This window comes from Vidua macroura, chromosome 3 (assembly GCF_024509145.1).
Source record: "Vidua macroura isolate BioBank_ID:100142 chromosome 3, ASM2450914v1, whole genome shotgun sequence".
NCBI classification, from domain to species: Eukaryota; Metazoa; Chordata; class Aves; order Passeriformes; family Viduidae; genus Vidua; species Vidua macroura.
In genome coordinates this window covers 105,814,837-105,840,617 of record NC_071573.1, presented here as the reverse complement: position 1 = coordinate 105,840,617, position 25,781 = coordinate 105,814,837, and the positions used below count along the sequence as shown (strand labels likewise).

Here is a 25,781-nt window from a genome sequence, read left to right as displayed (position 1 = left end):
GTGGAGTCACCATGGTGGGGGGTGTTTTAAGAGGCGTCTCGATCTGGTGCCGGGTTGATGTGGGTTAGTGGTTTTGGGGTTGCAGCCGCAGCACTAGGCTGATGGTTGTTGGACCGGATGATTCAGCCTTGGTGATTCTATAATTCAAGCCTTCAAACATACTGAAGGGTAAGCCTGCACTTCACTACCCCTTTCTCTGCCATTTTTTAGGCACTCCAGCTCATTTTGTTCTTTCAAAACTACCTATTCCTTTTCTCCTTCGCCGGAATTCCCAAAAAAGCGTGACCTGTGAGAAAGAGTGAATGACAGGCAGAAGGAAAGCCCCAAAACGCGCGTCCCGGGATGACCTCCCTTCTTGCTCCTGCCATTCCCAAACGGGTGGCAGGCGCCTAAGGCCGGCTGAGCAGGGCTGGGTAGGAAGGGCTGGGTGGAAGGCCGGGCCGCTCCCTCAGGGGGGTCACAGCCGCCGCCCTCACGGCGCGGGCGGCGGGAGGCGGGTCGGGCCCGCCCTCAGCGCGCCCCGCGGCCCCGGCGGAAGGAGCGGCCCGGCCCCTCCTCGCCGCCTGCTTCCGCCCGGTGTCGGCAGAGACAGCGCCGGCCGCCGCCGTGCCGGGAGCCGGGGAGCCTGCCAACGGGGAAGGTAAGTGCCGCAGCGGCCCTGCTCTGCCCTTCCCTGCCGCTGTGCCGGGTCCGAGAGCCACCCCGAGCCCGCGGGCGATCACCCCCCGCCGCCGTGCGGGGCTGACCCGCAGCCTCGCCCAGCAGGGAGGTGCCGCCAGCCCGGCTGTGTCGGGTGTCAGGTCTGTAACAGACCCGTTCCAATGAATACCGCTGGTGATCTCTTGGCGTGCGCTTGAGGATGGACTGACACATCCCATGCAGAAAGAAGCGCTTCGTGCTTGCTCCCTTGACTTGTTTTGTCATGGAGGAGACTTCATGAAACGAGTCCTAAGTGGTGTCTCCTTTTCCAGAAAATAACTGAGGTGATGCCATTTGTGGTGTTTTTTCTGTGTGTTAGCGCTTGTTCCTGTGAAGCATCTCTTGGAGCTGAGTGATGCTTGTTATCTTGGTGCCGTGTTATAAAACAAGAAATGGAGGAAAAGTCTGTGACCTGAAGGGCCTATAAATAGGAAAAGAGGAAAATAAAATTATAAATTCTTAACAGCTAGAAGTGAGATGAGATTTTTTTAAGTGGAAAGAGGCGTATTTTAGTTGTGGAGGTACTGGTTTGGAAAAGCAAGGAGTCCTGCGGGCTCACACCCTCTTTCGGGAGCCTGCTGTCTGTCAGGTTTGCTGTCACTGCTGGTCCCAGGGCATCATCACTGTCAGCACCCACCTTCACGCCTGTAGTTACTACACAAGAGAAGAGGTGCTAGTGCCAGACAGGGTGAGCAGCAGGGTCAGGAAGCAAGAAAATGCTGGAATGGAAATGTGTGGTGAAAGAAATTAGGATAAAGATGAAGGGCTATTTGAGGCATGACAGTTGTTGAGAGCTTTCTTAGTGCTAAGTTTTTTGTTGCATTGCAAAAATGAAGAAACAGCTTATTTTCTTGCAACTTAACTATAATAATAAAGCCTTGAATGGCTTGAATGATGCAGACTCTTATTTTTTTTAGGTGCTGTATACTCCTGGCCCTCTGGGACGTTATGGTGCCCAGTTAAGGTCTGAGAGTCCATCCACATGGGCCTGTGTCAGAATCTGGATATGAATCTGATTTCTGTGTGCCTCAGAGACTAGAAGCCTTCAATTACTAATTGTGATTATTGCAGCTTCCTATTTTCTTGTGACACTTGTTTATGATGTCAATGAGGGAAGTGGTCACACATTTACAGACCTGGGTAAGCGATGACACTTTATACTTTCCATCATGGAATTACTACAAGGTTTATATCAAAGCAGTCGAAATTAGTGATTTTTTATGAATCTTGGACAGTACCCTAAGCCAATGCCTGTGAAAAAAGGCAAGTATGTCTTCTTTACCTAGTCCCCCTCTGTGAGTATCCACTCAACCTGCAATAAAGTGCAGTCCAGGAACTTTCTGGAATAGATGTGCTGAGGTCTTAAAGAGCCACTGTGGATTTCTCCATCAACTCATCCTTGCCTTTGACCCATAGGTAGCTCTACTTTTCCAAACATCCAGCCTCAAGTAGTTCTATGGGTCAAAAATCCACTAACTCACTAACATCTGTTGGTTTTCGACACACTTTCTGCTACTTCTACATAGCATTATCTGTTTCATTTGATTCACAAGGACAATTACAATAAATTGTATATGTGTAATGGTAAAACAAAATTTCCAATATGACTGGCCAAGCCAAAGAACTTACCAGTAAATTTGACAAGATTTACCCTGCAGCTTCCTAATTGCACTGTTTTCAGTGCAATTCCTAACAGCATTGTTTTCAGTGCTGTTTTTTGTTTGTTTTTAATTGATAGCTTTGATTTCTTTTAAATGGAACTTTATTTTTTCATTCTTGTGGTTTGTTATAATGAGGGCACCTTGTCTGGAAAAAGGGGTGATCCCCATTTTGGATGATGTCTAGGTTATTTTTATTGAGTAGTAGAATCATAATTTCAAGGTTTCAGCTTTAAAACATGCTATGTATGTATTTGTACAGAAAACATGTTTGCAGGATATGAAGGACAGGTAATTTTCACTTACTTATTTCAGGCATGCTCTTAATAGCAATGTGGCTGTGTTTCTTCTGCTCCTGACAAACTACTGTGTAGACACTGAATTCCCAGTGAAATGTTTGACAACATTAGATTCCAGCTTACATGTTGAATGATGACATTTAGATGTCTTGTGAGGCTTGTAAACAGGTTATACTGGGGGAAGTAAATTATTCTGGTAAAAGAGTATTCATAATAGGAAAAAAAAAACATGTAATATGAAATGTCTGAGCTTAAAGAACAATTAGGCGTGAAACAAATGGAAGTTTTCACACTGAATACAAGCCTGACTACATAGTCACTGGTGAAATGAATGAGAACTACTTGTTTAGTTCGCTGGGGTTGCACAACCACCTCATGTAGTGTGACAGCACCTTGTTACCAAATGTTAGGTAATCTTGGTGTGCCAGAACAATGTGTAACCAGTGATGCTACAACTTCAGGTTTGGCAGGGTTTCTTTCATCATTATCCTTGTTTCTTTCTTCAGTATCTTTGTTTCCTCCTGCTGCTACCATGATGTTCACTTGATTCTTTCCTTTTTCCATCTCATCTCTGGCTTCTGTTTAGATTCTGTTACCACTGTCCTTTGTTTAGACCAATTCTTCATTCAAATCTGTAGTTTAAAAAAAAAAAAAAAAATTTGTGATACAAACTTTTTGCAGAGTCTGACTCCTCAAATTTCACCTCCTGAAAGAAATTGTAGCGCCAATTTGGAATGGGTATGAGATGATAACTGAATTCTTATTTGAAGCTGTGATGAACACAGGCTTTGTCCCTGTATGCATTTGTTCAAAGTCATGAGTTACCAGGATTTAGCAGAGTTATCTTGATGGGAGGAGCTGGGCCCTTGTGCAAAATGCTGTAATAGAGTAACTTCAGGGGTTACTGGTGCCATGAGGAACAAGCTGCAGTTTTCCCAGCATGGTGAATTGTCTTTGTATCCTCTTGTGACTAGAACTGTAGGTCTGCATGTCAGAGCATTGGCATGTGTAGGCCTTCCTGCAGCACTGGTTGTGGAGAAAGCTTCTGGCTCCTGCACCACTGTGTCCAGCCTGGCTGTTCAATTCCCTTTCCTGGCCTCCTGATGAGCAGAACCAGTGCTTCTTACTGGGAAGGACTCGGACTCCAGGCCTCACATCAGTACAGACAATTAAATTGCTGTAGTGACTCAGAAAGGGATCTAATACTGGTGTTACTCATGTCTCCTGATCATTGGTTCTCCTGTTTGACTTCTGTGTCCTTTGCACACAACTCTATGCAGTCTGCTTCAGTTTGTTTTCATGTCTCTGTTGGCAGTGCCTTCCTAACCTGTTTAGGTGAGTGGATGAGTATCAGAATGTACAGCTGCTGCAGGAAACATGAGGAGGTGGTAAGCAGCAAGCACGGGTTGAGGGGTTACTGGAGAATGCAGCTGTGACTAGTAAGTTGATCTACTGTGAGTCGATGGGATTTTGACTAATTCTTTTATGTCCTCATTAGAAAGCAAGAAAACCAGCAGCAGCTGGAGAGCTAAGCTGAAGGTGAGATAAACAGTTGATGTAAGAACATATGCAAGTTGAAATAATAAAATGAGAAGAAAAAGATGTTTTGAATTTGGAGCATATTTTAAGTTAAAGGAGAATAACTAACATAGAAATATGGAAGAAGCAAAGAAATAAGGGATAGTTTTGTGGGGAGATTTATGCTGAACAGCATAGGAAAGGATGGGGGAAGCCAAATCAAGGGCAGTGTGATGCTAATTGTACTTGTGGACTTTTTTTTTTAATTTGATATCGGCTTCTTGCTAGTATTCATTATGCTCTTTGAACTTTGCATTACTCGACAAGATAAAAGAAAGAATAGTGCTCTCCATGAAGTAGTGAATCTTATTCTGATAGGAGGTGGAAAAGAAGTTATTGAGCATAAGGTGAAATAGATTTGCTTTTTTCTGCTTTTGCCTGTTATTATTGCTGCTGAAAGATGGAGGTTTCTTCAAATGCTTAACTTCTGGGAGCTGTGGTTTAAGGGAATATGTAGGTTGCTGTTACTTTAAATTGTTGCATTTTTATGTTTCATTGACTGTTGGGCAGATTACCTGTTTTACTTAAACATCTGTCAAATAGAAATGTGGCACCTGTAGTTCTTTTGATGTAGGGGGAAAAGTAAGAGTATAGAACATAAGGTTGAAGAGCCAAATAGTTTTTTGGTGTTTTTCTTTTGAAAAGTTCTCATTTTCCCTAGGGATAGTAGGAACCACATGGTAAAGAAGCATAATCTTTGTTTAGTGAGCAAGTGTTTTTTTCCCAAATTCTTAGATCACAAGCAGGCTTGTATATGTTTCCTCTCCCTCAGTGCTATTTTCAGTTTTTTCTTGTCCACGTGTCCTTGATAACCTAGTTCTTCACTCTTTTTTTATTTTTTTGCAGCATATTTTGATACTTCTCTCTCTCGTTTGAAGCAATACCCTGTAAAAGGCCATGTCTTCTTCCTCATAATTCACACAACTGTTCACTTTAGAGCATGCTTTTGTTTGTGTGATGATTTGTGCTGAAGTTTAGAGACCAGGGATGTTTCTTCTCTCTGTATCCAAACATAAGCATGATGGGTTCTTGTTAATGAGGAATAACATTCCCACCTCTAACTTCAGCCGAGTTTTAACCCAGTCTGTAGTCGTGGTGTTACATTTCAGTTTTGCCCACTGCCTCCGAAAATACTGATGTTCAACATAATTCTAATAAACAAATTGCATACTTTGCAAACTTTACTGTATTTGTGACAATTTTCTCATGCTATCCGTTCCAAAGTGATTTATTCTCCCTTTGACTTTCTAATGCAATGGGCAGCTGGGAAAGTTTATTTACAAGATTCTCCTGACATGAGTCTGCTGTGTCTTTGAAACTTATTGGTCAGAAGAGACCTGGCATAGATTTTTTTCCCCTGGAAACCTTTCTTACCATGTAGACATTGTACTTCAGCAGCAGCTTTTTATGTTCTTTCATGTAGATACTCTATTTGACTGAGGTTTTGCTAACATTGCAGTTTAGTCTCAGAGTATAAAGTATCTTTATTATACCTACATATTATTCATGCCTACCACCTTCTGTTTATTCCCCTGTGAGATTTCAGTTTAAAAAGCCCTGTTTTCTCTCTGGATCCTGTACTTTAATGCAGTATTTGGAGGGAAAGCGGTCTTTGAAAGTTACTTTATTTCACCAGTAAATTTCAGTAGTGTGTAGAAGTGAACAGCTTTTTCTTCCTTTGAGACTAAAAGGTTTCCCAAAATCCTGCTTTCTGTTCTGGAAAATGCTTCATATTACACCAAATGAAGCCATCCTATTTGCTTTCATGCAAATGAAACCACCATGACTTCTTTGAGTAGATTTGTTTCTTTGAGCAACAGCTTTCTTGCTCATTTCATTTTAGGTCATGGACATTCTTAGTTTTATCATCAGGCCTGCGTACTGACTGGGAAATTGGGGATTTGGGAGAATAGCTACCACTTTCTTGTAATCTGTGGGATTCCCAACCTTAATTATGCTTATGAAGTTACTTTAAAAAAAAACAAACCAAGACAAAAAACTTGTACTTGTTTGGGATCATTTTCATGTTGGTAGCTCTCAACAGTTCACAAACAGTTTGCTTTTGAAAAAGTGAAAGTTACCATCTTGGTGTGATTAAATAGAATAGCAAGACCTGATATGTAGGACCTCTTCCACTGTATCCTGAAATGTTTTTGGTAAAACATGCTCCAATTTTAGAAAGTCATGTCTTTATTCTTTTGGGTACATTTGTGGTGTCTGGTATTGTGTGAAGCCTCACGGACCCTCGACCACACCAGGGTAACTTCACAGGGTTTCCTCTAAGTTCGCTCTGACTCCAGTGCTCTGTGTTTAACCAAGTGTTAAACTGCGATGGCAAATGGAGGAGCTTTGATCTAGTTGATAACAAAGAACATGGACTTTGCTCTTGGAGCACTGGGCAAGTATAACTGGGATTTTGTGACCTTTGTTAAGCTGGAGGTCTGTGATTGCCAAAGGAGAAGGAGACCAGGCATCAAACTTAGAGCGTTGTTGCCAGAGCTGTAGTGAAACTGAGCTGTAGTATCTGCTTGCCGACTGTTAAGTGCTGTAGGCCCCCAGTTGATGCTTTCAGAGGTGTGGCTGCTTTCATAAAGGTTTGGTAAAGGTTCATAAGTGTGCCTGATTCCCATGGAAGTCTTTAATTTGCTTTTTTACCTTCTTGAGAGTAGTGAGGAAGTCAAGGCCAAGAGTACTGTAGTAGTTCCATTATGATAATTAACAGAAGCTAGAAGCTCTTTTTTTTTTTTTTTTTTTAGTCATTAGTGCATGCTGAACTTCTTAAAGCTAAAACTCACAGTGATATATAAAGATTGCTTAAAAGTTGTGGTGGGCCTTCCTAATCCATTTCCCCATGGTTTTGATCATCTTATCTGTTGAATAATTTTGTGCCAGACTAATGTATGATTGTGGGATCTGAAAATGTTTTTCGATTGCTTGATTCGCTAACTCCAAAACTCTTTCAAATTATTCATTTCAGAGCAAAGCACCTTTTTCGAATAACACTGGTGGGGAATCCATCTGTTCCTGATTTGAGTCCTCAGATGGATCTTTCCAAGCTAACAGTTTTTTGATTTGTGAGTCCTGTCCTGCTTTGATGAATAGCTGTCTCAATAATTGCTTTTATAATGTTTGGCAGTGACATGTACACCTTGTCTGGTACAAAATGGATTCCCAGAAGCTATTTTCCCTGCATCCCTAACACAGGACTGTGCACACTTTCTTGGTCATTGCTACAATATTATTAATGGTAATCCCCTGTTACAAAGGTCTTGCAGGTAGATCCAGTTCTTAAAACTATGTTTCTCCCTCCGTAGGTCTTCGCACAGTCCCCCATGTGTTGTCTTTGAACAAGGTTCAGACTTGAGAAAGTGATACCAGTTTTCATTCTGCACTTCAGCTTTTTATCATTACAACCCTAAACATGAGTAAGCTGTACCCTATTTCCACATGTGTCACTGATATTTTTGTACAATCATCAGTGAAATTCTCCCAGCAGTTTTACTCCTTGAGAGAGTGGCATGGGGGAATGACACAGGAACAAAACAAATTGAAGGCCTAGTATTGTTAGCTCATCAAATGATTACTAAAAACAAGGCTTCCTAATTAGTTTACTGGTTTTAGAGGAAAGCAGTGTTATTTTGTTTAACTACATTGCTTTGTTTGACGTGTCTGTAGTGTTAATTTTTTAGCTTTGTTCATTTTTACAAATAATGCCTAACAGTTTTTATTTACTAATTCAGAGCTAGTGTGAAAGGGACTCGTATATGACTTTGACAGAGAATTGTGCTGGAAAGTACAGTGAAAAAATGTTTCTTTTTTATGTGCTACTGGCTGCTGCTGCTTTTCTTACACAGAATTGGTCAAGATTTGTGACTGATGTCACAACAGCTTGCAAAGTCTTTGGCCTGTGTTTATTGTTTTCCCCGAGAAAATCTGGCATCCATTGTTTGTTGTTTGTCCAGATAAATCTTTGATGAGATCTGGGCATCGTGTGTTATGTTGTATCTCATCTCTCGCATCATGAAATCCCCACTTCCCTTGTTCCTCTTTACAGTTTTCTTAGCAGGTCGGTCTGTCCCTTTCTAGTTCCTAGCTGTGAGCATGTAGGTTCCAGTCTGCAGATCAAAGAGCTTACGTCAGGTCTGGATGATTCTCCTGTGGGAATAATGAAGAAATTGTCAGAGCCTTAGTGTAGAAGGCAGCTGAAGGAGTTTTGCTATTTTTCTAGTTATTCTTTTATATTCTAGTGTTGAATTCAGTCACATAAAGTCACCTATTAGGGCAGGGTTTCTTTTTTATTTAACCTGGTACAGCTAATAAATAGAATACGTCTACTTCAGTTTCCAATATTCTTGGAGGACTGGTCTAGTTTAGATTCCTTTTCTCTCACCTAAATACTTAGTAATTGTCATGGACTGTATTCATGAAACTCTGCATTTACTAAGGTACTAGAAAACTTGTTTGAGATCCTCGTTGTACCTCCTGCTTTATTTTTTCTGCTGTTTTAGGGCCATAAGAATTGTAAACTGTTGGTTTGTGGAAAATTCTGGAGAAAACTTAGTACATCTTTCTGTTGAGATCAAAATTACCATTTTGTCCAGCTGAGTCTTAAAAACTTCTAGAAAAATTCCGCTGCCTTCTAGCAATTGTCCATTGCCTTCTTAGCAAGTAGTTTTTTATGATACCTTTGAATGTCAAGACATAACTTATGGCTATTACCTCTTGTTTTTCCATCTTCCTTTGCAAAGAAAGGTTTGGCTATGCTGCTTTTGCAGGTCTCCTTCAAATGGCTCTAGGTTGCTACTTGATTACAGCATGGGAGACTGAAGAACACCTTCATAAAGCTTTTCCTCTAGCCTAGTTATTTACTTGACCCTCCCAAGTTTCCTTGTGTGGTGGGATTGAACGGAGCTGGGCTCAGTGTTGGAGGTGTTCCTGATGAACATCCTGAGTTTTACAGGCTCCAGTACTGACCCAAGATTACTTGACAGCTGGCAGACAGTAGTTGATTACCTTTAAGCTTGTTCAGTTACTTTTCAAACTATGCAAGTCAGTTTATTCAGCCTGCATTTCCTTGGCCTAGAAAGGAGAATGCAGTGGGAGACAGTGCCAAAATTCTTAATAAGGCAGTTTGCATATTTACATATTTTCTTTCAGTGTGCATTTCCTTATTTTCTTTCATTCTTGTAGCCAGGTATTTTCTGATTGAGGGCAGTTGCATTCCTTGAGCATGGTTTGCTTGTGGCAGACTGGTCTCTTATTCTGATTAACATCTCTTCCTTTATGTGATCAGAGGAACTTACACAATACATGCTCCTGTGATTTTTCCTGTGGAGTCAGCTGGGCCAGATCTGCCTGTAGAGCCTTGGGTGCTCTTTCTTGCCTTTTCTGCTGGAAAATAGCTTTGATTTTAAATACCTTTTTATCCTTAACCATCAAGACCTCCGCTGATTTACAGTGGGTTTTGATAAACGGCATCCTTACAATTGGCACTTTGTGGTGTATCTAGTCCAGTCTCATGAATTTACATGCTTTGTACATTTTCCTAACTTTGTAGGTTATCCCTAAGATGTAGTCCAGGTCCTTTCTTAAAAAGGTCAAAGCAGGTCACGTTGCTGAAAGCATTGTCTAGTTGGAGATTGTCCTGCCTTTCAGGGCAACTTGCATTATTTGGTAGTCCTAACTGTGCATGTGGGGGAAACCTTTGTTATCAGAATTTCCTTCACTGCAACTTTTGACTGTTTTTGATTGTCCTTTGGACATACGTCACATGCTTCAGCATCCATATCATCTAACTGGCTTTCTCTAGTATATTGATGTCTTGCTTGTCTGAGGAGTCCAAAACTGGACACAGTTCTCCAGATGCAGTCTTTCCAATGCCAAGTAGCAGAAGATAAAACCATTCCAAGATTGCAGGCTATTCCTTGTGCAGCCTTGTATACACTTGAGCTTGGTGGTTATAGGGGCTTATTACTGACTAATTTTCAGCTTGCTAATCATTTGTGTCTTTTTTGGAAAGCCACTTCCTAGCTTTTGAGCCCCCAGCCTGTGTTGCTGCACTGGATTGCTGAACTCTTGATGCAGGACTTTCTATTTGCCCTTGGCTTTCATGTAGTTCCCACCTTTCCAGTCTGTCGGGGTCCATTTGGATAGCAGCCCTGCCCTCCAGTGTTTCAGTTGGTTTGTCTTCTTCTCCCTGACATTTTGCAGGACCCTTCTGAGAGTGGTTCCTGTCCTGTGTGCAGGTGTTCAGTGGAGGCATTGGACATTATTGCCCAATACTCATCCTTGAAAGACATCGCTGGTGCATTAATGGTTGTTTCATGTTCTTGGCTACAACCTCGAGTGGGTTTTTTTATTTTTTTAATATAACTTTCTGTGAACTGAGGTGAGGTTGACTGGCCTAGAGCTCCCTGGACACTCTTAAAATGGGCATGGTGGTTGCTTTTTTTGCAGTTTCCAGACATGTTTTCCAATCATAAAATTGTTAAGGTTGAAAAAGAGCTCTAAGGTCATCAAGTCTGACTGTTAACCCAGCACTTCCATGTTCATTACTAAACCGTGTCTCCAAGGGCCACATCTACACATTTTTTAACACTTCCAGGAATTCCACCACTCCCCTGGGTAGCTCTTTCCAATGTCATTGCGACTTACCAGAAAAGATGGAGAGTGGCCTCACAGTCGCCTTGGCCATGGACACCAGGGATGTGTCTCTTATGATTTTGTGGAACCTTTTATGTCAAATCTGCTGCAGTGGTCCTTTCTCCTTTATTTTGGTTTCACCATTGTTTTATGCAAGTTACCTTTGCCCTTATGCAAGTTACCTTGGCATCTTTCACTACGGCATCATGCTTCAGAATAGGTACACCAACCTGTTTGTCTTGGCTTGTGATTGAATAGTTTCTATGCCAGATATCAATTTAGTTACTCTCATTACATTGTATGGTGCCAGTCTGAGTTTGTGATAATTCTTTTATTGAACACTCTTTAAGTGTCGATCAAATTTTGTTATTTCCAAGTTATCTTTGAAATAAAATGTCAAGTCCAAGTAATAGTGTAGGATGGAGCAGTTAAAATATGTTATCAGGAAAGAGGCATAAATAATTAGCCCGATGCTTGCAAAATTCATTTAGCTTTACTGTCAGCATTTTACTTTGGGGTCAATTGAATCAAAGATGATAAGAATTGGTCCTATGGCAGAGGTAATCTGCCCTTTTTGGATAACTCTGTTTCCAGATATTCCTTTCTGAAAAAATGACTGTAGGTGGCTTCTGGATCAGTAGGGAGACACCTAAATACATGTGTTGGTTTGCAGGTGCACTTGTATGTCTTCAAATGTTTTAGTCTTTGCTAACCAGGAGAGGATTTTTCTAATCTGGAGGTGGCAACCACGAAACTGATCCCACGATTATTCCCCTAATCAGTTAGTGTACTGACACCTAAGGCTTTGTATCCTGTAATAGGAGTTTGTTTTCTGGTCAACACCTATGTTAAGGGTGTGTTAATCTAGAGCTAAAGCCCTGTGAATCGAAACCCATATTTCAGTATTCTAACAGAAATTTTGATACTAGATTAAGCACTCTTGACAGAATCTGAATTTCTTGTAATACTTTTCTTGCATTTGGTTAGAGAATTTATGTGCAGGTGTTGAAGAGAAGGAAGAAAATACTGCTTGGGATGTAATAACGTCTAATTTCCTACATAGACGCATCTCTTTGAGCCTTGTTACTTTTCTCCATGATAACTTGTAAAACTCCCATCAGTCAAGTTTGTCCTTCTGTCTCCTCAACATTCTTGGAGCTGCTGTGGCACAAACTGTGCTCTCTCTGTGGGCTCATCTCTCAAAACCTCTGCCTGTTAAACCTGTTTGGAAATTGATAGACCATCTTAGGATATTTCTAGAGGAAATGCAGGCAATTTGAGCCAAAGATAGATGCCTTAATAGAATTACTATTCTTCAAAGCTTCATTTAGGAAGGAGGAGAGAGATCCAGAGGTATTTTTGGCTATTACTGATTTCATCTTGAAACAGGATTGAATAGTATTCTGGGAGAATATCACTATCTTTTCCCTGTTTTTCTCTTGTGTCCATTTTTATTACCAAAGGCCATAAAGTCATTTAAATTAAAAACCTAACAATAAATAAATAAAAATCCCTCAGATACTACATAGACCTAGTACAAAGAAGCTATTTGGAATTGTCTCAGGCAGTTTTTCAGATAACCATTTCTTGTCTAGTGTAAAGTCTTCCTTTCAGGTACTGCAACCCTCTGTGTTTTTGAGATTAGAAGTTAAGTTAAAGGCTGGACCAAAGCTACAACAACAGGTCTGTGTGAACCTGAAAATCCTCCCACGCCAGTCCAAAATGTATTGCTGAGTTTTCTGTTCTCATTGCTTAACTTCTGACCTTAATGTTGCAAATACTTCTTTTGAATGAAGAGTTGTCAGTGGGATTTCCATTTAGATTTGTTGTGTGAAATCAATTCATAATGAAAATATGCAACAGATTTTACTGGTTCATGATCAGAAACTGTGTCCAAAACCTACTTTCTTGGGTAAGAACTAGTTAATTTTGCTTCTTGGATTCTAAGCACCTCAGAACAGGGGTGACAATTTATGTTCACAATGGTTGTTGATGTAAGTAGATTTCTTTATGTAAAATGTTCTTGGCTTCTTTCGGCTTTAAATAATGAAGAAATACAAGCAAGGGTAATGCATTAAAAATGTACCTCTTTATAGTTTGGCAAAATTGACTTCACTTACATTTCAGTCACTACAAATTAGATAATAACATGGCAAACAATGAAGTAGTAAAGGTGTTTGCATTAGCATTAAAAGAACTTCTTTTTGGGGGTGCTGGGGTGAAATGGGCAGATGGGGGTGCAAGGTTTCATCCAGAGAATTGTGCTGTTACTTACAGTATTAAAGAACACTTCTCCCTTCCCTCCAGAAGTGTTTTCTGTTTGTACTAGAGTCAGTTTTTTTCAAGGTGGTACTTGTTAGCTCAAAACAAAACATTTTCTATCTTTTCTGCATTGATTGTTCTTTACCTTAAACCTTTCAAAACCCCAGATTAAAACTGGGGAAAGTAAGGAAAGTTGTTTCTTCACATGTACTTTTCTAATGTTGTCAAGTGTCATTACTTAAAATTTCAGTCAGATCTGTTCCTTTTAAGTTGTGTAGCACTGAGAATTTTTCAGTGACTATTAGTGAGGATAGTGTCCCCCACTTAATAGTGCAGCAGACCTTGCAGATTTTTCAAGCTTTGGTTTACATGCCTGAAATTTCACAAACTGACTAGGAAATAGAACTTGTGTCCTTGTACTCAAAAATGAATGGTCATTTTTCACTAAGCAAAAATAGTTGAAAGGCTTAATGTTATTTGTAACTATGCTTTTGATGTTTAAAGGTCATAGTGTTATGCTGCAATATCCAGTTTTATTATGAGGCACACAGAACTTGGAAAGACATTCATGCACTAGTTCTGTTTTTTTGGTATTTTTTCATTTGTTTGCCTTCAAACAGGTTTCAGATTAATCTTTTCAGTGGACAGTATGAACATGAAATTGAAAATTATTTGCCTTTACGGTAGAATAGAGCTTATTGTCCAGTTCATCATTATGTATTTCTGTGACAGAAACTGAAAGATGCTTTCTCTCATACAGTAGCAACATGTATCACCTTCTACAGCCCCTTCAAACATCAAATACTGAACAGGGCCTCAGATTACTGGATATGACAGGTGTTGGGGGTAGGATGGAGGATGGTTTGGCTGTGGGGTTTTTTGTTTGTTTGTTTGTTTTTGGGTGTTTTTTTTTGTTTTGTTTTTTTTTTTTGTTTTGTTTTTTTGTTTTGGTTTGGTTTGGTTTGGTTTTGGTTTTTTTTTCAGTTATTCTGGGGCAAGGCATAATAGCATAGCAAAGAGACAACTCTGTAAGTATTGACCTATTGTAACAGTATCTTATTCTGCTCAACAGCAAACATGAGTTCGGGGTCAGAAGAGCCAGTCCCCTTACATGAAGAATTTATCTACTGTTGTGGAGCTGCTACCCATGTCTTAAAGTGTGGGCCCTGGAAAGACCTCTCAAAAGATGAAAGTAAAAATCTACCCAGGCTCTTGTTCATGATTATTCCTGGTAAGGGTCTTTTTTTTTGTTTAAGTCTAGAAGTTTGTTGATTGAAAGAGGTATGTCCAGTTTCATTTTCAAAAATCTCACTATGTAAGTGGTAGATTTTGGCTCATGCACACGGCCAAAAATTCAATAATATTGCATTGGTGAAATTTCTTTGTTGCATTCAATTGCTACTGCTACCTTTATTTTTAACAGTGCCAGAAGGCAGCACTTAGAAATTTTCTTCGCGGTAGTGGTTTACTGAGAGCATTGTGGGATTTTGTTTGTTTTCATTGCTCTTCTTCCATTTATCTCTTGCACCTTGAAGTGTTACTGCAATGTCGGCTGTGTGCCAACTGACAGATGAAAGTTACAGTATTTGAGGAAAAATTCTAGATCCAGTTGTTTCTTTAAGTTTGTTGTTTTTAATAGTAAAAGTTTTTTATTTAGATTTCTGCACATGAATTTTTATGCTGATCTTCTTGAACTCAGTGTGTATTGTACAGTTCTTCATTATATTTAAATGTGGCTGTCTTAAAATGAGAGCTCTAAACTTGAATTTGGCATATGTTAAAATTAATGGAGAAGTCCTAATTTTGTTGAAGTCTACGAATGAAGTGTAGGAATTCTGTCTTTAGCAAAAGTAGAGCTTGAACCCACTCAAGCACAGATACTGTGACTCTTTCACCACCTTACAGTTTGAAGATTTCTAATGCTTTCTATTGTTTATTTGAATGTACTGGATACTGCTGTTATTTCTCCCAGAAAGAGGGGTGTAATGACTTTACTGAGTATCCACAACTTTGGTTCACTGTTAGCGTTCCTAGATGCTGTTTATGGGACTGTGTGTGGCTTGGTCTTTACTTAGTGGTGAAAGAGAACACAGGTACAATTTTTCAGGGGTTTTTTTTCAATGTTTTGGAAGGTCCATAGAATGTTTTATGTTAGTTTCCTTGGGCACAGTGATTTTATGCCTTTGCCTCCAGGAGCTGAATAGTAACTTTTTAAGCCAGTGACAGTGAAGTTTAAATTCTTCGCTTAACTGAAAAGAAGAAGCCTTCTATGAGTACATCTTGTTCCTGTTTTGTGGGGAATAACCTTTTAAATCAAATACACTATGCAGTATCTCTTTAGTACCTCTCTGGAGGTACAAGCCTGATGTCATGCTTTTCAATTGCTGCTTTCTCTCAGTTAAGGCATTTGTGGAAGGTTTAATGGAACAGCTAAGTTTAGAGTTTCTTTTTCCCACAAGTTCTGGAGTTTTCACCTGTCTTCAGACTGATGCCTTCTATTTGGGGTGATAGTAGAGGCTGTAACAAAGATAAATCTGTAAAGCTAGATTATATCAGTAGAAAGATATGTAGGGGAAGAGCACAAAAGTCAAACATTAGCATCCAAGGCTTGGTACCTTTACTAGGCGTGTAAATTATTCTGGTCAAAATGTCCCAAGTCACATACATTGCATGGTCTCCATATTCATAATAGGAAACTCTTAATGCAAGAAAATGTAGTGGCACGCTACATGGAGCTGATTTTCTGCAGAACAGTTCTGTGAAGACTCCTTAATAACATCTTAACTAGACAGATGTTCAGAAACAGACATCAGTGAAATACTCAGTGTGCTTCTGTCATGGTCTTCAGGCTTTTGCAAGCAGGTGATTTATGGTTTTGCTCCTGTTTCAGAATTATGTTGGTAACAAGCTGGAAGTTCTCTCACTGCAAAACCAATTTAAAACCTCAGCAACCGCTATAATGCTATCTTCATTTTAGGTACTTTAATTCAGTAGTGAATTAAGTTACCCAAGCTTCTTGCTGTGGCTGGCAGGGAGCTTAGTGGGACCTGGCATAACAAAGTGCAGTTTTGCTTCTCATAAAACAAATGGTGGGGTTTTTTGCTACTGTTACATGCCTAATTTTTAGCCTTCAAGGGAAGGCTTATCTGCCGGTGCAAAAAACACAGCCTTAGGAGAGATCTGGACATTTGGGTCATCTGGCAACATGTTCATGTACCTAAACAGTCAGGATTAGATAGCATTCCCCTTGTGCTTTTGTAACTTCCTGAGTATGAAATGTGGAGCCCTTCTGGAGTCCAGCAATTTTCACACTTGAAAGGCATGTATCCATGGTTGAGATTCTTTATGGAATGTGGGAAAGAGGGGCATAAGGACAGCTTGGTACACAAGTCAAGGAAAGCAATATCCAGACAAGGGCAGCTCTGACTTTAAAAAAGAGAGCATGCATAGCCAAGTGTTGAGTGATCTGAACTGAAGGCGATTAGTCCTGCTGTATGTGTTACTCTGTTCTGTGCATTGAACTGCTCTGGTACATACTTTTCCAGTCCTAATGAGATTCAGGCATATGATTTTGTTAACACGTAGTCAAACAAAACAGAGTTGTGGGTGGGTATTGAGAAAGATGACAAAATTCTCAGCTTCTGCTGGAATCAAATTGTTGCAAGAGATCTGAGAATAAATCCTGTATATTTATTTTCATTTTGTGTTTTAATCAGGTTACTTCAGAACAGGGAGGATTCCTCTCAGGTCCAACTTGGCTTTCTCCCTCTCTGCACTTAAAAAAAAAAAAAAAAAACCAACAACTCCAAAACATTCTTCTACTCTGAAATCAATGACTTAAAATGAAGCAGGATTCTGCCTCCTGAGAGCTGATAACTCACTGTACTTGAAGCAGTTGAAAAACAGAAAATGCAGCAAGGTTTAATCTCATTTCACTGCAACAGGCTAATGGTTTTTCTTTTTTTTTGTTAGTAGCAGAGTGAGTGAACTTATAATTTTAATAAAGCTTTACTGTATTAATTTAAATGTTTAATACACACTTTGTTTCATAGCATTTCTTCTTGTGTCCACAAAACCTCTGAATAGGAGTAATAATGTGGTTTACTACAGTAATTACTGTGTAGAAGGTCAAATTACTCCTCAGTCCAGAATATATGTGTATACTTGTTTGACTTTCTTAATATGAATTCTTTTCTATTAAAATTGATGAGATTTACTCATGAGAATAACATTAAATGTGTACAGTTGAAGGATCAGGTATATGATTTTCTGGATATGTAGGTGTTATAGAAAGGACAGAAATTACTGTTTTTCCTCTTTTGTCCTAAAGGACTGTTTTTGCTTTTACAGTGTTTGTTTAGTGTAAAATTAGCAGTGAAATACAAAATCTGCTACAGCAATATTTAACATTGCTTGTGTTCATTGAAAACCATAATCCACAAACTGTAATGGAATTTTTTTTCTGTTTTAATAGTATCTGTCTATTTGTCCCTGTGTATTTATGAAACATTTAGTCTTGTAAATAAATACTCTACAAAAATTAAAACCATTGTGCTGTTTAGCTCATGACATTTTGCTTTTCATCAAAGCTTTTCCTGCATTTCATTGCAGGAGTACATTGGGATGTAAAGGCTTTTTAATTTGTGTTGCCATTGCTGTAAACAAGGCAATTTTGGAATTTACAATCTTGTACTTGGGAAGCATATATAATGTAAATAATATTTTTTGTGGTAAATCATGTTACACAAGTTTCATTCATTAATATACAGAAATAATTTCAGAATCTGGTTCTCTGGCTTGCATTCAGAGTACTCCCTATGCTTTGCCAAGTTTCTTGACCTGCCTGTTTGCAGTTGAATCACTGCTGGGTTTTTGGATCATATTACTGTTTACCAACTCATGCTGTCACTTGGTGATGTTTAAGGGCTATGAGGACTTAAACAGACACTTTTTCAAGTATAAAGGTATTTCTTCTGAGCTAATCCTCTGAATCAAGAATTGCTTATGCATAACAGAAATTGCATATTTGGATTCTCATCTCCTAGGAGTAGATAGATGTACTTACATCAACAACACTGTTTCACTTGAAGATTATTGAACTATTTTTCAGCGATGAAAACAGTGTAAACAATTTGTCTGGATTATGACAAGTCTTAAGTATATTCTCTCTTGAGATGAGAGTTCCTGTTAGTTTTAAAATCTTTAATTTTTTGACTGTAACATAGGGACTCCAGAAAGCTTTCTATACATTATCTGCTTTTGTCTTCACCTGCTGTTTTACTTAACAGTCATCACCCTCAACACTTGCATAAGGAAAGTTATAATAAGAATCACTGTGTTACAATGCTGCTCAATAAAACTAATTGTATAGCCCTGAAGCTTAGTTTCATTGTATTTTGTTTCTTTGGTTCCAACCAAACCAGCTTTTTAAAAGTTACTAATTTTCACTCTGCTCAGCGGTTACTGGCATGAATTGTTCTTCAGAGGGTCTACTGTCACCACCGAGACCAAGGGGTAAAAGAATCTATTTCCGTATTCAGCAAACTGTGTAAAGCATCCTTAATTTTCTTAAGTTTGGTTTTTGAATGGGCGTTGATTTATACAAAATTTATGTGACTAAATGCCCTTGTTGGTACAAAATTTTCTTATTATGACTTTGTCTGCAGCAACTGAATTGGATCTAGTAAAGACTCTCAGTATCAGATGAGCTTGCGTTGTGTAGCTTCTGGCAACCTTAGCCAGGATATAATCTGGAATCCTGTATGGAATCTTGGCATCTCATGTGGGTGGTTCAGACTGTTAATGTGAAGCAAAATCTGATTTTGGAGTCCAGACCATGGAGTTACTCAGGGAAGGTACTTTATCTTCTCAGACACTACTTTCCAAGTCAGCAGCCAGAGTCTCCTCCCCCAGCACATAGCAGTGTTCACGATTTGCCTTTGAAATGCAGCTGGAGGAAAGGGAATGTTGCTTGCAATGGACAGACATATTAAGAGGAAAATAGATTTCTTACCTCCAGGGCAAGGGGAGTTCTGAGTTCTGGGTCATTTATGTTTTGTGCCTAAAGTCACTGACTGAGCTCCAGCAGCAGTTCTGTGAAGGAAGTTGAGAACTTGTTCTGTCTGAATGCATTAGGCAGTTATTTCCTCTTTCTAGTTTTGTGGTTGGTTGTTCTTACTTGGTTTTTTTTGAAAGAATAGTACCAGAGCATCATCCAGGAAAAAAAGCCTGTTCCCATATGTTCTTTCCAGTTTTGTCACTATCATCAGTATTATGAGAGCTCTTATGAAGTTTGGTTTGGTTTGTAGGGTTTTTTTTTTTTTGGGGGGGGGGGGGTTGTTTGTTTGTTTCCTTTTTCTTGGTGGTGTTTGTTTGGTTTGTGGGGTTTTTTGTTTGTTTGTTTTGTGGGTTTTTTTTGTTTTGGTTTGGTTTGGTTTGGTTTGGTTTGGTTTTTTTTGAGACAGGGAGAGGTGGGGTGTGGTCAAACTGAGTCCATGGCTTGACACCTGGTTCAGAAAGGGACTCTAAGGCCCAATTTCATACAGCCTGATTAAACAACTAATTCATGCTGAAGGAAGGAGCATAAATTTCTGGGTAGTTTGTGGAACCAGTAGGTAGGGATGGCACTGCTATGAGCATTTCTGCCTACTGAGGGATTAGGTGGCTGCCCTGAGATGTGAAATCTCCATCTGTGGAGATAATAAAAACTTGACTGTGTCTGCAGCCTGCTCTGACTCTGCATGAGCAGGGAGGAGCTAGGCTCAGAGATCTTAGATGATCCCTTCCAAATTCAGTGATCCTGCAAATGTGACCCCTGAACTGGCCATCCAGGCTCCTTCTCCATGTGTGGATTCTAGTCTTGGTTGATATTGGGATACTTTCAAAAGGTACTAAAGTCTACGGATATTCTTAGATAAATCTTAAGAATTCTTAAGAATTCTTAAGAATTAATCGTCCTTTCAAAAGCTGTAGTTTCCCTTCACAGCTGTACTGAACAGTGAAAACCTTAAAAATGAAACTGGGTTTGCTAATTGTTGGGAACCCAATAGAAATAAAAATTGATAAGGAATGAAGCATGCTATGTAAATACAGTATAAGCGGAGTATGCCAGAAGAGGGAGCTGTTCTAAAGATTAGGAAAAAAAAAATAGCGTGTTTTGGCAAAGTTATTGCTATAATAGCCAGATATACCATACTGCAGGCTTCAGGCTCTCCTCTGAAAGCACAAGTAAGCATCTCTACTGTATTCGTATTTAAAAAAAAAATCGTTGTTTTATAGGACAGTGTGACAGTGATTAACCAGTTATGTTAGTTGCTGAGGGTCATACAAATGCCTTTTATTTGCATTAGGAGTGAGATAAAGCAAGTCAAATTAGAGCAGAGAATATAAGACTGGGAGTGCTGGGGCTTCTGTTCCCACCTTTCCTTTGGGTTCCTTCTCAGTATATGGCCAATCTTCCTCACAAATTGTGTCCCAAAGCACCAAAAAAATCTTTGTTCACATTTACAGTATTTCTAATTATACAATAACCTAAGCTTCTAGGCTAGCATTTGCTTACAATCAACTAACACAAAGTAAATAAATTAACATAGAAGCACAGCTGCATAGAGTGCGACAACAAATACTTTCTCTCTGGAATGTTTAAGTCATTGACCAGCTCCATGGGCTGCTCATTGTGCCAGGGCAGGTATCACCTTCTAGTGTACATCAGGAAATACCCAAAGGACATTAAGGAAAGTAACTCATCACATAAAAGTACTTCAGGTCTTTTTTAAAGGAATCATTAATTTAATTTTGGATTTTTGGTGTTGAATTAAGTAATGCTTCTTCATGCAATTAGAATTTTTAGGTGAAATTCTGAAAGTGTAACTACATTATGTTGAAAAAAGCTCCAGAGGTCCCCTGTTCATACACTAACGTACACTTTTCTTAGTCCTGTATCACATATTTCTGATGACCTAAAGCTGAGATTGTTTCTTATGTGGATGTTTTCCATCATATTGTGTTTTGTGTGTTTATCTTTACCTATCTCTACTAGTGTAAGGTACAAGATTTCATGAGTCCTATTGTCTTTCCTCATTTTGATCATACCATCCCAAAGAGATGGTTGCTTCTGTTGTCCATCCTCAGCTGAAACAATAGAGCAGAGAAGAAGGAAATATTAGGTGTTCAAAAGTTGTTATGTTGTTATTTAACACATCTGGTCCAGGGAATCAACTCAAAAATTTTGTTTTATTGGAGTCTTGGCTCTCTTGACAAGGCATGTGGAGGGTTATGGAGCTCAGAATGGCATCTAGTCCAGCTGGCACACTTGAGTCACATGTGGCTGATCAGCAGGAAACAAAAAAAGTCTGAATTTTGCATTTGATTTGTGTCCTTATTATATGCTGTTCATATCCAAACAGCTGAGCAGAATTCCTTCTGCGTGTGCACAGATACTCTGTTTAGGAACAATTTCTCTTTTACATTTTATCTTAGCAGCAGCATTCACCCATTCTGTGATATTTGCAGTGCTTGAAATTAAACTTAGTTCTGCAGACACTATACTTGACTGGATTATTTACTATTAAACATTGTTCTTTACTGTGTGGAGAGGATGTTTGAGAATCTGCAGTGCTTTCCTTCAGAGAGGAAGAGAAATGCTGTGCTCTTTTATTGTGGCCTCACCTGCAGCACAGGGATTGAAGCAACCAATTGATTTTTGAACGTATTATTTGCCTGCTGGGCTGCTCATTGCACTGGCTCAGAGAAAACTACCTGCTGTTCCTAAAATTTTCAAGCGTGTCTTTCCCTATATTCCACCTCCCTGTATTATGATCTTACATGATCAGCATAACATAATCAGAATTTTCCTGGAAAGTCTCTACCATTACCTGCCTTTATTAGCAGGTAACACTTAAGCAATTTAACCTCTCTTTAGATGTGGGTGGCTAGTGAAGAGACTAGCCATTCATATAGCTCTTGCCTTCACACAGTTGTTAGAACCATGAAGTTAGGTATAAAGCAGATATTCCTGAGTGTAAAGTAGTGTGGAAGTTAGAAACTGTTTGTAGAGTGTTCAATTAAGACTCACCAGACAATTGAAATCCAAGAAATTAGTGCTTGGAGCACGTAAAAAACTTCCTAAGGCCATTATTTTGCAATTCAAAATGTTTGTCAACAATACTGGCGTAAGGTATTCCTTTTCCCACCATGGTGTGCCATTCCACCCCTCAGTTATGCCAGAACAATACTTTCAGAGATCATGCTGTGAATTAAATAAATACATACATTTATTTCTGGGATCTTTTTTCAGCTGGAACAGTTCCCTATTTGGGTTCACAGCAGGGCCCCCGCAGAGTTGTGCCAGTGTAATTCAGGGGCTGGTGAGCCATGGTATGAGGGTGGGAATGATAGTCAGGGCGAAGGTGGGAGTTCCTTCAGCTGGATTTGTCACAGAACTTTCTGTTATTAAATTATGGCGTCAGTCCACAGCACTCAGCACATACATGAGTCCACATGCTCTGAGACTTTGGCAGGAGCGCTGCCCCACCAGCCTCTCCAGGTGGTAGTGATTCACTGAGAATGCCTCTCCCTTGAGGCTTCTGCTTTTGTTTCCACTGCAGCTCCAGCTGAAGCTGCCAGCTCTTTGCATTTGACCCTGAGTTCTCAGATTTTGATGTCGAGAATTTGTATTTTACATTGCGATTAACCTATTTCTTTTTTTCTGAGTAAAAAAATTGTCTTTCCTACTCTCCAGTAACTGGTATGTGGGATGAAAAAGTCATCACTGAGAAGACTACACTGTAGAGTTGAAAGTTTGTGTAGCATAACAATCCAGGTAGAAGTACATGGAATAAGATAAAATGCTTTTCCCTTTCCCTGTGACTGGTCTTCTTATCAGCAGGTAAGGAAGTAAGAGCACAGTTTTTTATTTCAGTGAGACATAAACACTGCAAAACAGTTTTTATTCTTATGCTTGTATGGGGTGAGTCACTATATTTTGTGTATTTGCACTTTGCACAAGAGCAAAAGCATACGCACAAACACACACAAACCAAGAAACAACCCACCCATATCTACCTGATATTTCCAAAGCTACTCCTCCCAATTTTTCTAGCCATTTCTTTATCTCCAGCACAAATATTCATGACAATTACAAGATCAGCCTTGTTTCCTCAGGTGGTCATGCATGTAAGATGCTGTAAGCTGGAGTTTGTGCATGAAAATTAAAGTATTACTAGCCACTGATTATTTGCTTTGTTTCTTATTTATAAACTGCGAATAAATATCAAATGACCCTCCCTTTTACTTACTGAGGTAAATAGTTTGACTTCCTGAGGACATTATTTGTAGCAGATAATACTAATTTGTCTGTACCTATTTGATTTGTGCTTTCACTCCACATAAAACTTTGAATATGTTGGTGAATTTTCCCCATTTTTTTTTTCTGAGACATAGTAGATACCAAAGGATACTAAAATAAAAGCTTGGCTAGAAGACATGCATGCTGGTGGAGTACCCCCTTAAGGAAAGGTGTGTGTTCTATCCCACATTATATATTAAAAAATTAAGTTCTTAGGACATTGTTCTTCACTGTTTTTGCTGCTTATGGACTACTTGTTTGTGACTAATATTTTAAAATATGCTGACAGTTGAGCTTTGTTTACTGGGTCAGCCCACAAGCTTCCATTGTCTTTAGAACAGAAAAAAACATAGTCTTTCATTAAAAATAAAAACTTCCTCATGCAGAGAGGACTCTGTATGTCAGATCTAGGCTTGAAATATGCCATTTTTGTTGAATTTCCCAGTGCTCCAGAAGTACCTCTGATGGGGGCTTGGCACAGTTGAGCTTGTTAAGTTTGAGAAGGCAGAGTAATGACAGGATGGTTGAACATCCAGCTGTGTTTGACAGTATTTCCCTCCACTAAATCTGGGTGGCAGATGGGACTTACTGAAGTGACTTACTGAAATTTCTCAATCCACAGTCTTCTTTTGGTGTCCTCTCCCTACTAATGAGGCGTTTTCAGCATGGGTCCTTCCTGCCTGGCTGTATGAACAGCATCAGGGGAGGAAGTGATCCCTCTCCTGCAGCATGCAGTGGCTTGAGTTGGCTAGAGTTACAGAAAAGTTGTGTTCTAGGGTATTTTGCTTGATTTGAAAATTTTAAAAAGGATCTGTTTCGCTTCATGGGATGACTGAAGCAGGAGGAAAGAAGAAATTGCTTAGTGAAGACCCTACCTATGAAGGAAATCCAGTGTTTCTATGTGCATCATGTACAAACAAAACATTTAAAATGTTTAAAGGTACAGCAGCAGTATATAATGTACTTCCTTTCTGGGAGCTGATACCAGAAATACCTGAGTTACTATGAATTTGCCTTGGTATTAAACATCTTGACTTAGTTATATCTGAAAATGAAAAATAAAGATCCTCTTTCAGATTCTAGTTAACACATGGTCTTATTTCTATCCAATATTAACTCTTATGCATCACTGAGTCTGTAATAGAAACAAATATGACCCATTATGTTCAATATCTGGATTATGGAAAACAGTATGACCAGAAACTCAGTTAGTCATAACTCTTGTTCTTGTTTTTCTGTTAGCGGCATGATGGAAGATTTTGTTCATTGTCCTGATTTCCGTTTTTGAAAACAAACCTTGTTTATCCTTGTTGGATTAAAAAATTCTTACAGGAATAAATAAATACATAATGATACATAAATACTGCCTTCCATCTTTAAGTTTTAGATATTTTTAATCCATTATCACAACCTTCTCTTAAGAGGCAGAAATTCTTGGCAATAGATCTTGAATGGGTGAATAAATGTGCTTGTGAAGTGAATTGTGTTTTGTGTTTTCTTGAAAACAGTGTTTTAATTGAAGTCTTCATGGAGCATCTACTTAGGACCAGTATTAATACCCCAACTACATGGCCTTTTTCCTCAGTCAGAAATACATCGGTGTCTATGCAAAGAGTCTGTCCCTAAGGATGTGAATTGGTAAATCTTAGTTTATTCATGTTCAGAACAGTCTGTTCTTTTATCTTGTGTTTCTGAAGGTGTAAGGCAGATGCAAATGCACAATTAGTTCACAAAATCACCTTAGATTGTTGGTTTCAAATACAATATTCTTGAAGTTTCAATACACAAAATTTGCAGAAACACATTTTCAGCCTTTTTTTCTGAAATCAGCTGTCTGGGTGTTGGCATTTGTTTCCTGTCTGTTTGTTACTCCCTTGATAAAACAAAACAAGCAATAGCCAAACCTAATAACCCCAAAGCACCCAAACCTGTGCATTTTCTTCCTTTTTTTAATTCTTACCAGTGGTACAACATAGGAAAATCTGATACAAATTTGAAAATATTTTTCTGGTGCCTTTTGAGTGTGCTGTTTCCTTTCTCCTTGTATATTATTCAAAAGTGATCAAATTTTCAGAGCTGTGTATCTGCACAAAACAAATAATTTGTGGTTAGCTTGGGTTTGAATTTTTTTCCCATCTTTGTCTTTTTCCTGCTGCTGTTGTCTCATCCGGGCTGGGTTATTCAGATGTTTCATAGGCTTTCTTGTGAACCCATTTGACATCAGGTCTCGTGTTCCTCTTCACGCACTTCCTTTGTTCTCCCTCTTTCTGTCAGCACTGCTCCAGTGCTGCTTCAGAC

The 25,781-nt window shown here is 39.1% G+C and overlaps 1 protein-coding gene across 6 annotated transcripts in view; it reads left to right on the top strand.

Moving 5' to 3' along the window:
- Positions 1-496: 496 nt before the first annotated feature.
- LDAH (lipid droplet associated hydrolase) overlaps positions 497-25,781 on the top strand; it is a 114,398-nt gene continuing 89,113 nt past the window's right edge. For 2 of the 6 annotated variants that reach the window (XM_053974093.1, XM_053974098.1), the window contains exons 1-2: positions 497-640; positions 14,211-14,369. In XM_053974093.1, coding sequence (XP_053830068.1) covers positions 14,216-14,369 — 154 coding nt within the window. In that variant the 5' untranslated portion in view covers positions 497-640; positions 14,211-14,215. Of the gene's footprint in view, positions 641-847; positions 984-1,616; positions 1,840-7,287; positions 7,309-14,210; positions 14,370-25,781 lie in introns of those variants that run through there. The other 4 variants (XM_053974096.1, XM_053974095.1, XM_053974094.1 and 1 more) reach the window with 4 other exon arrangements.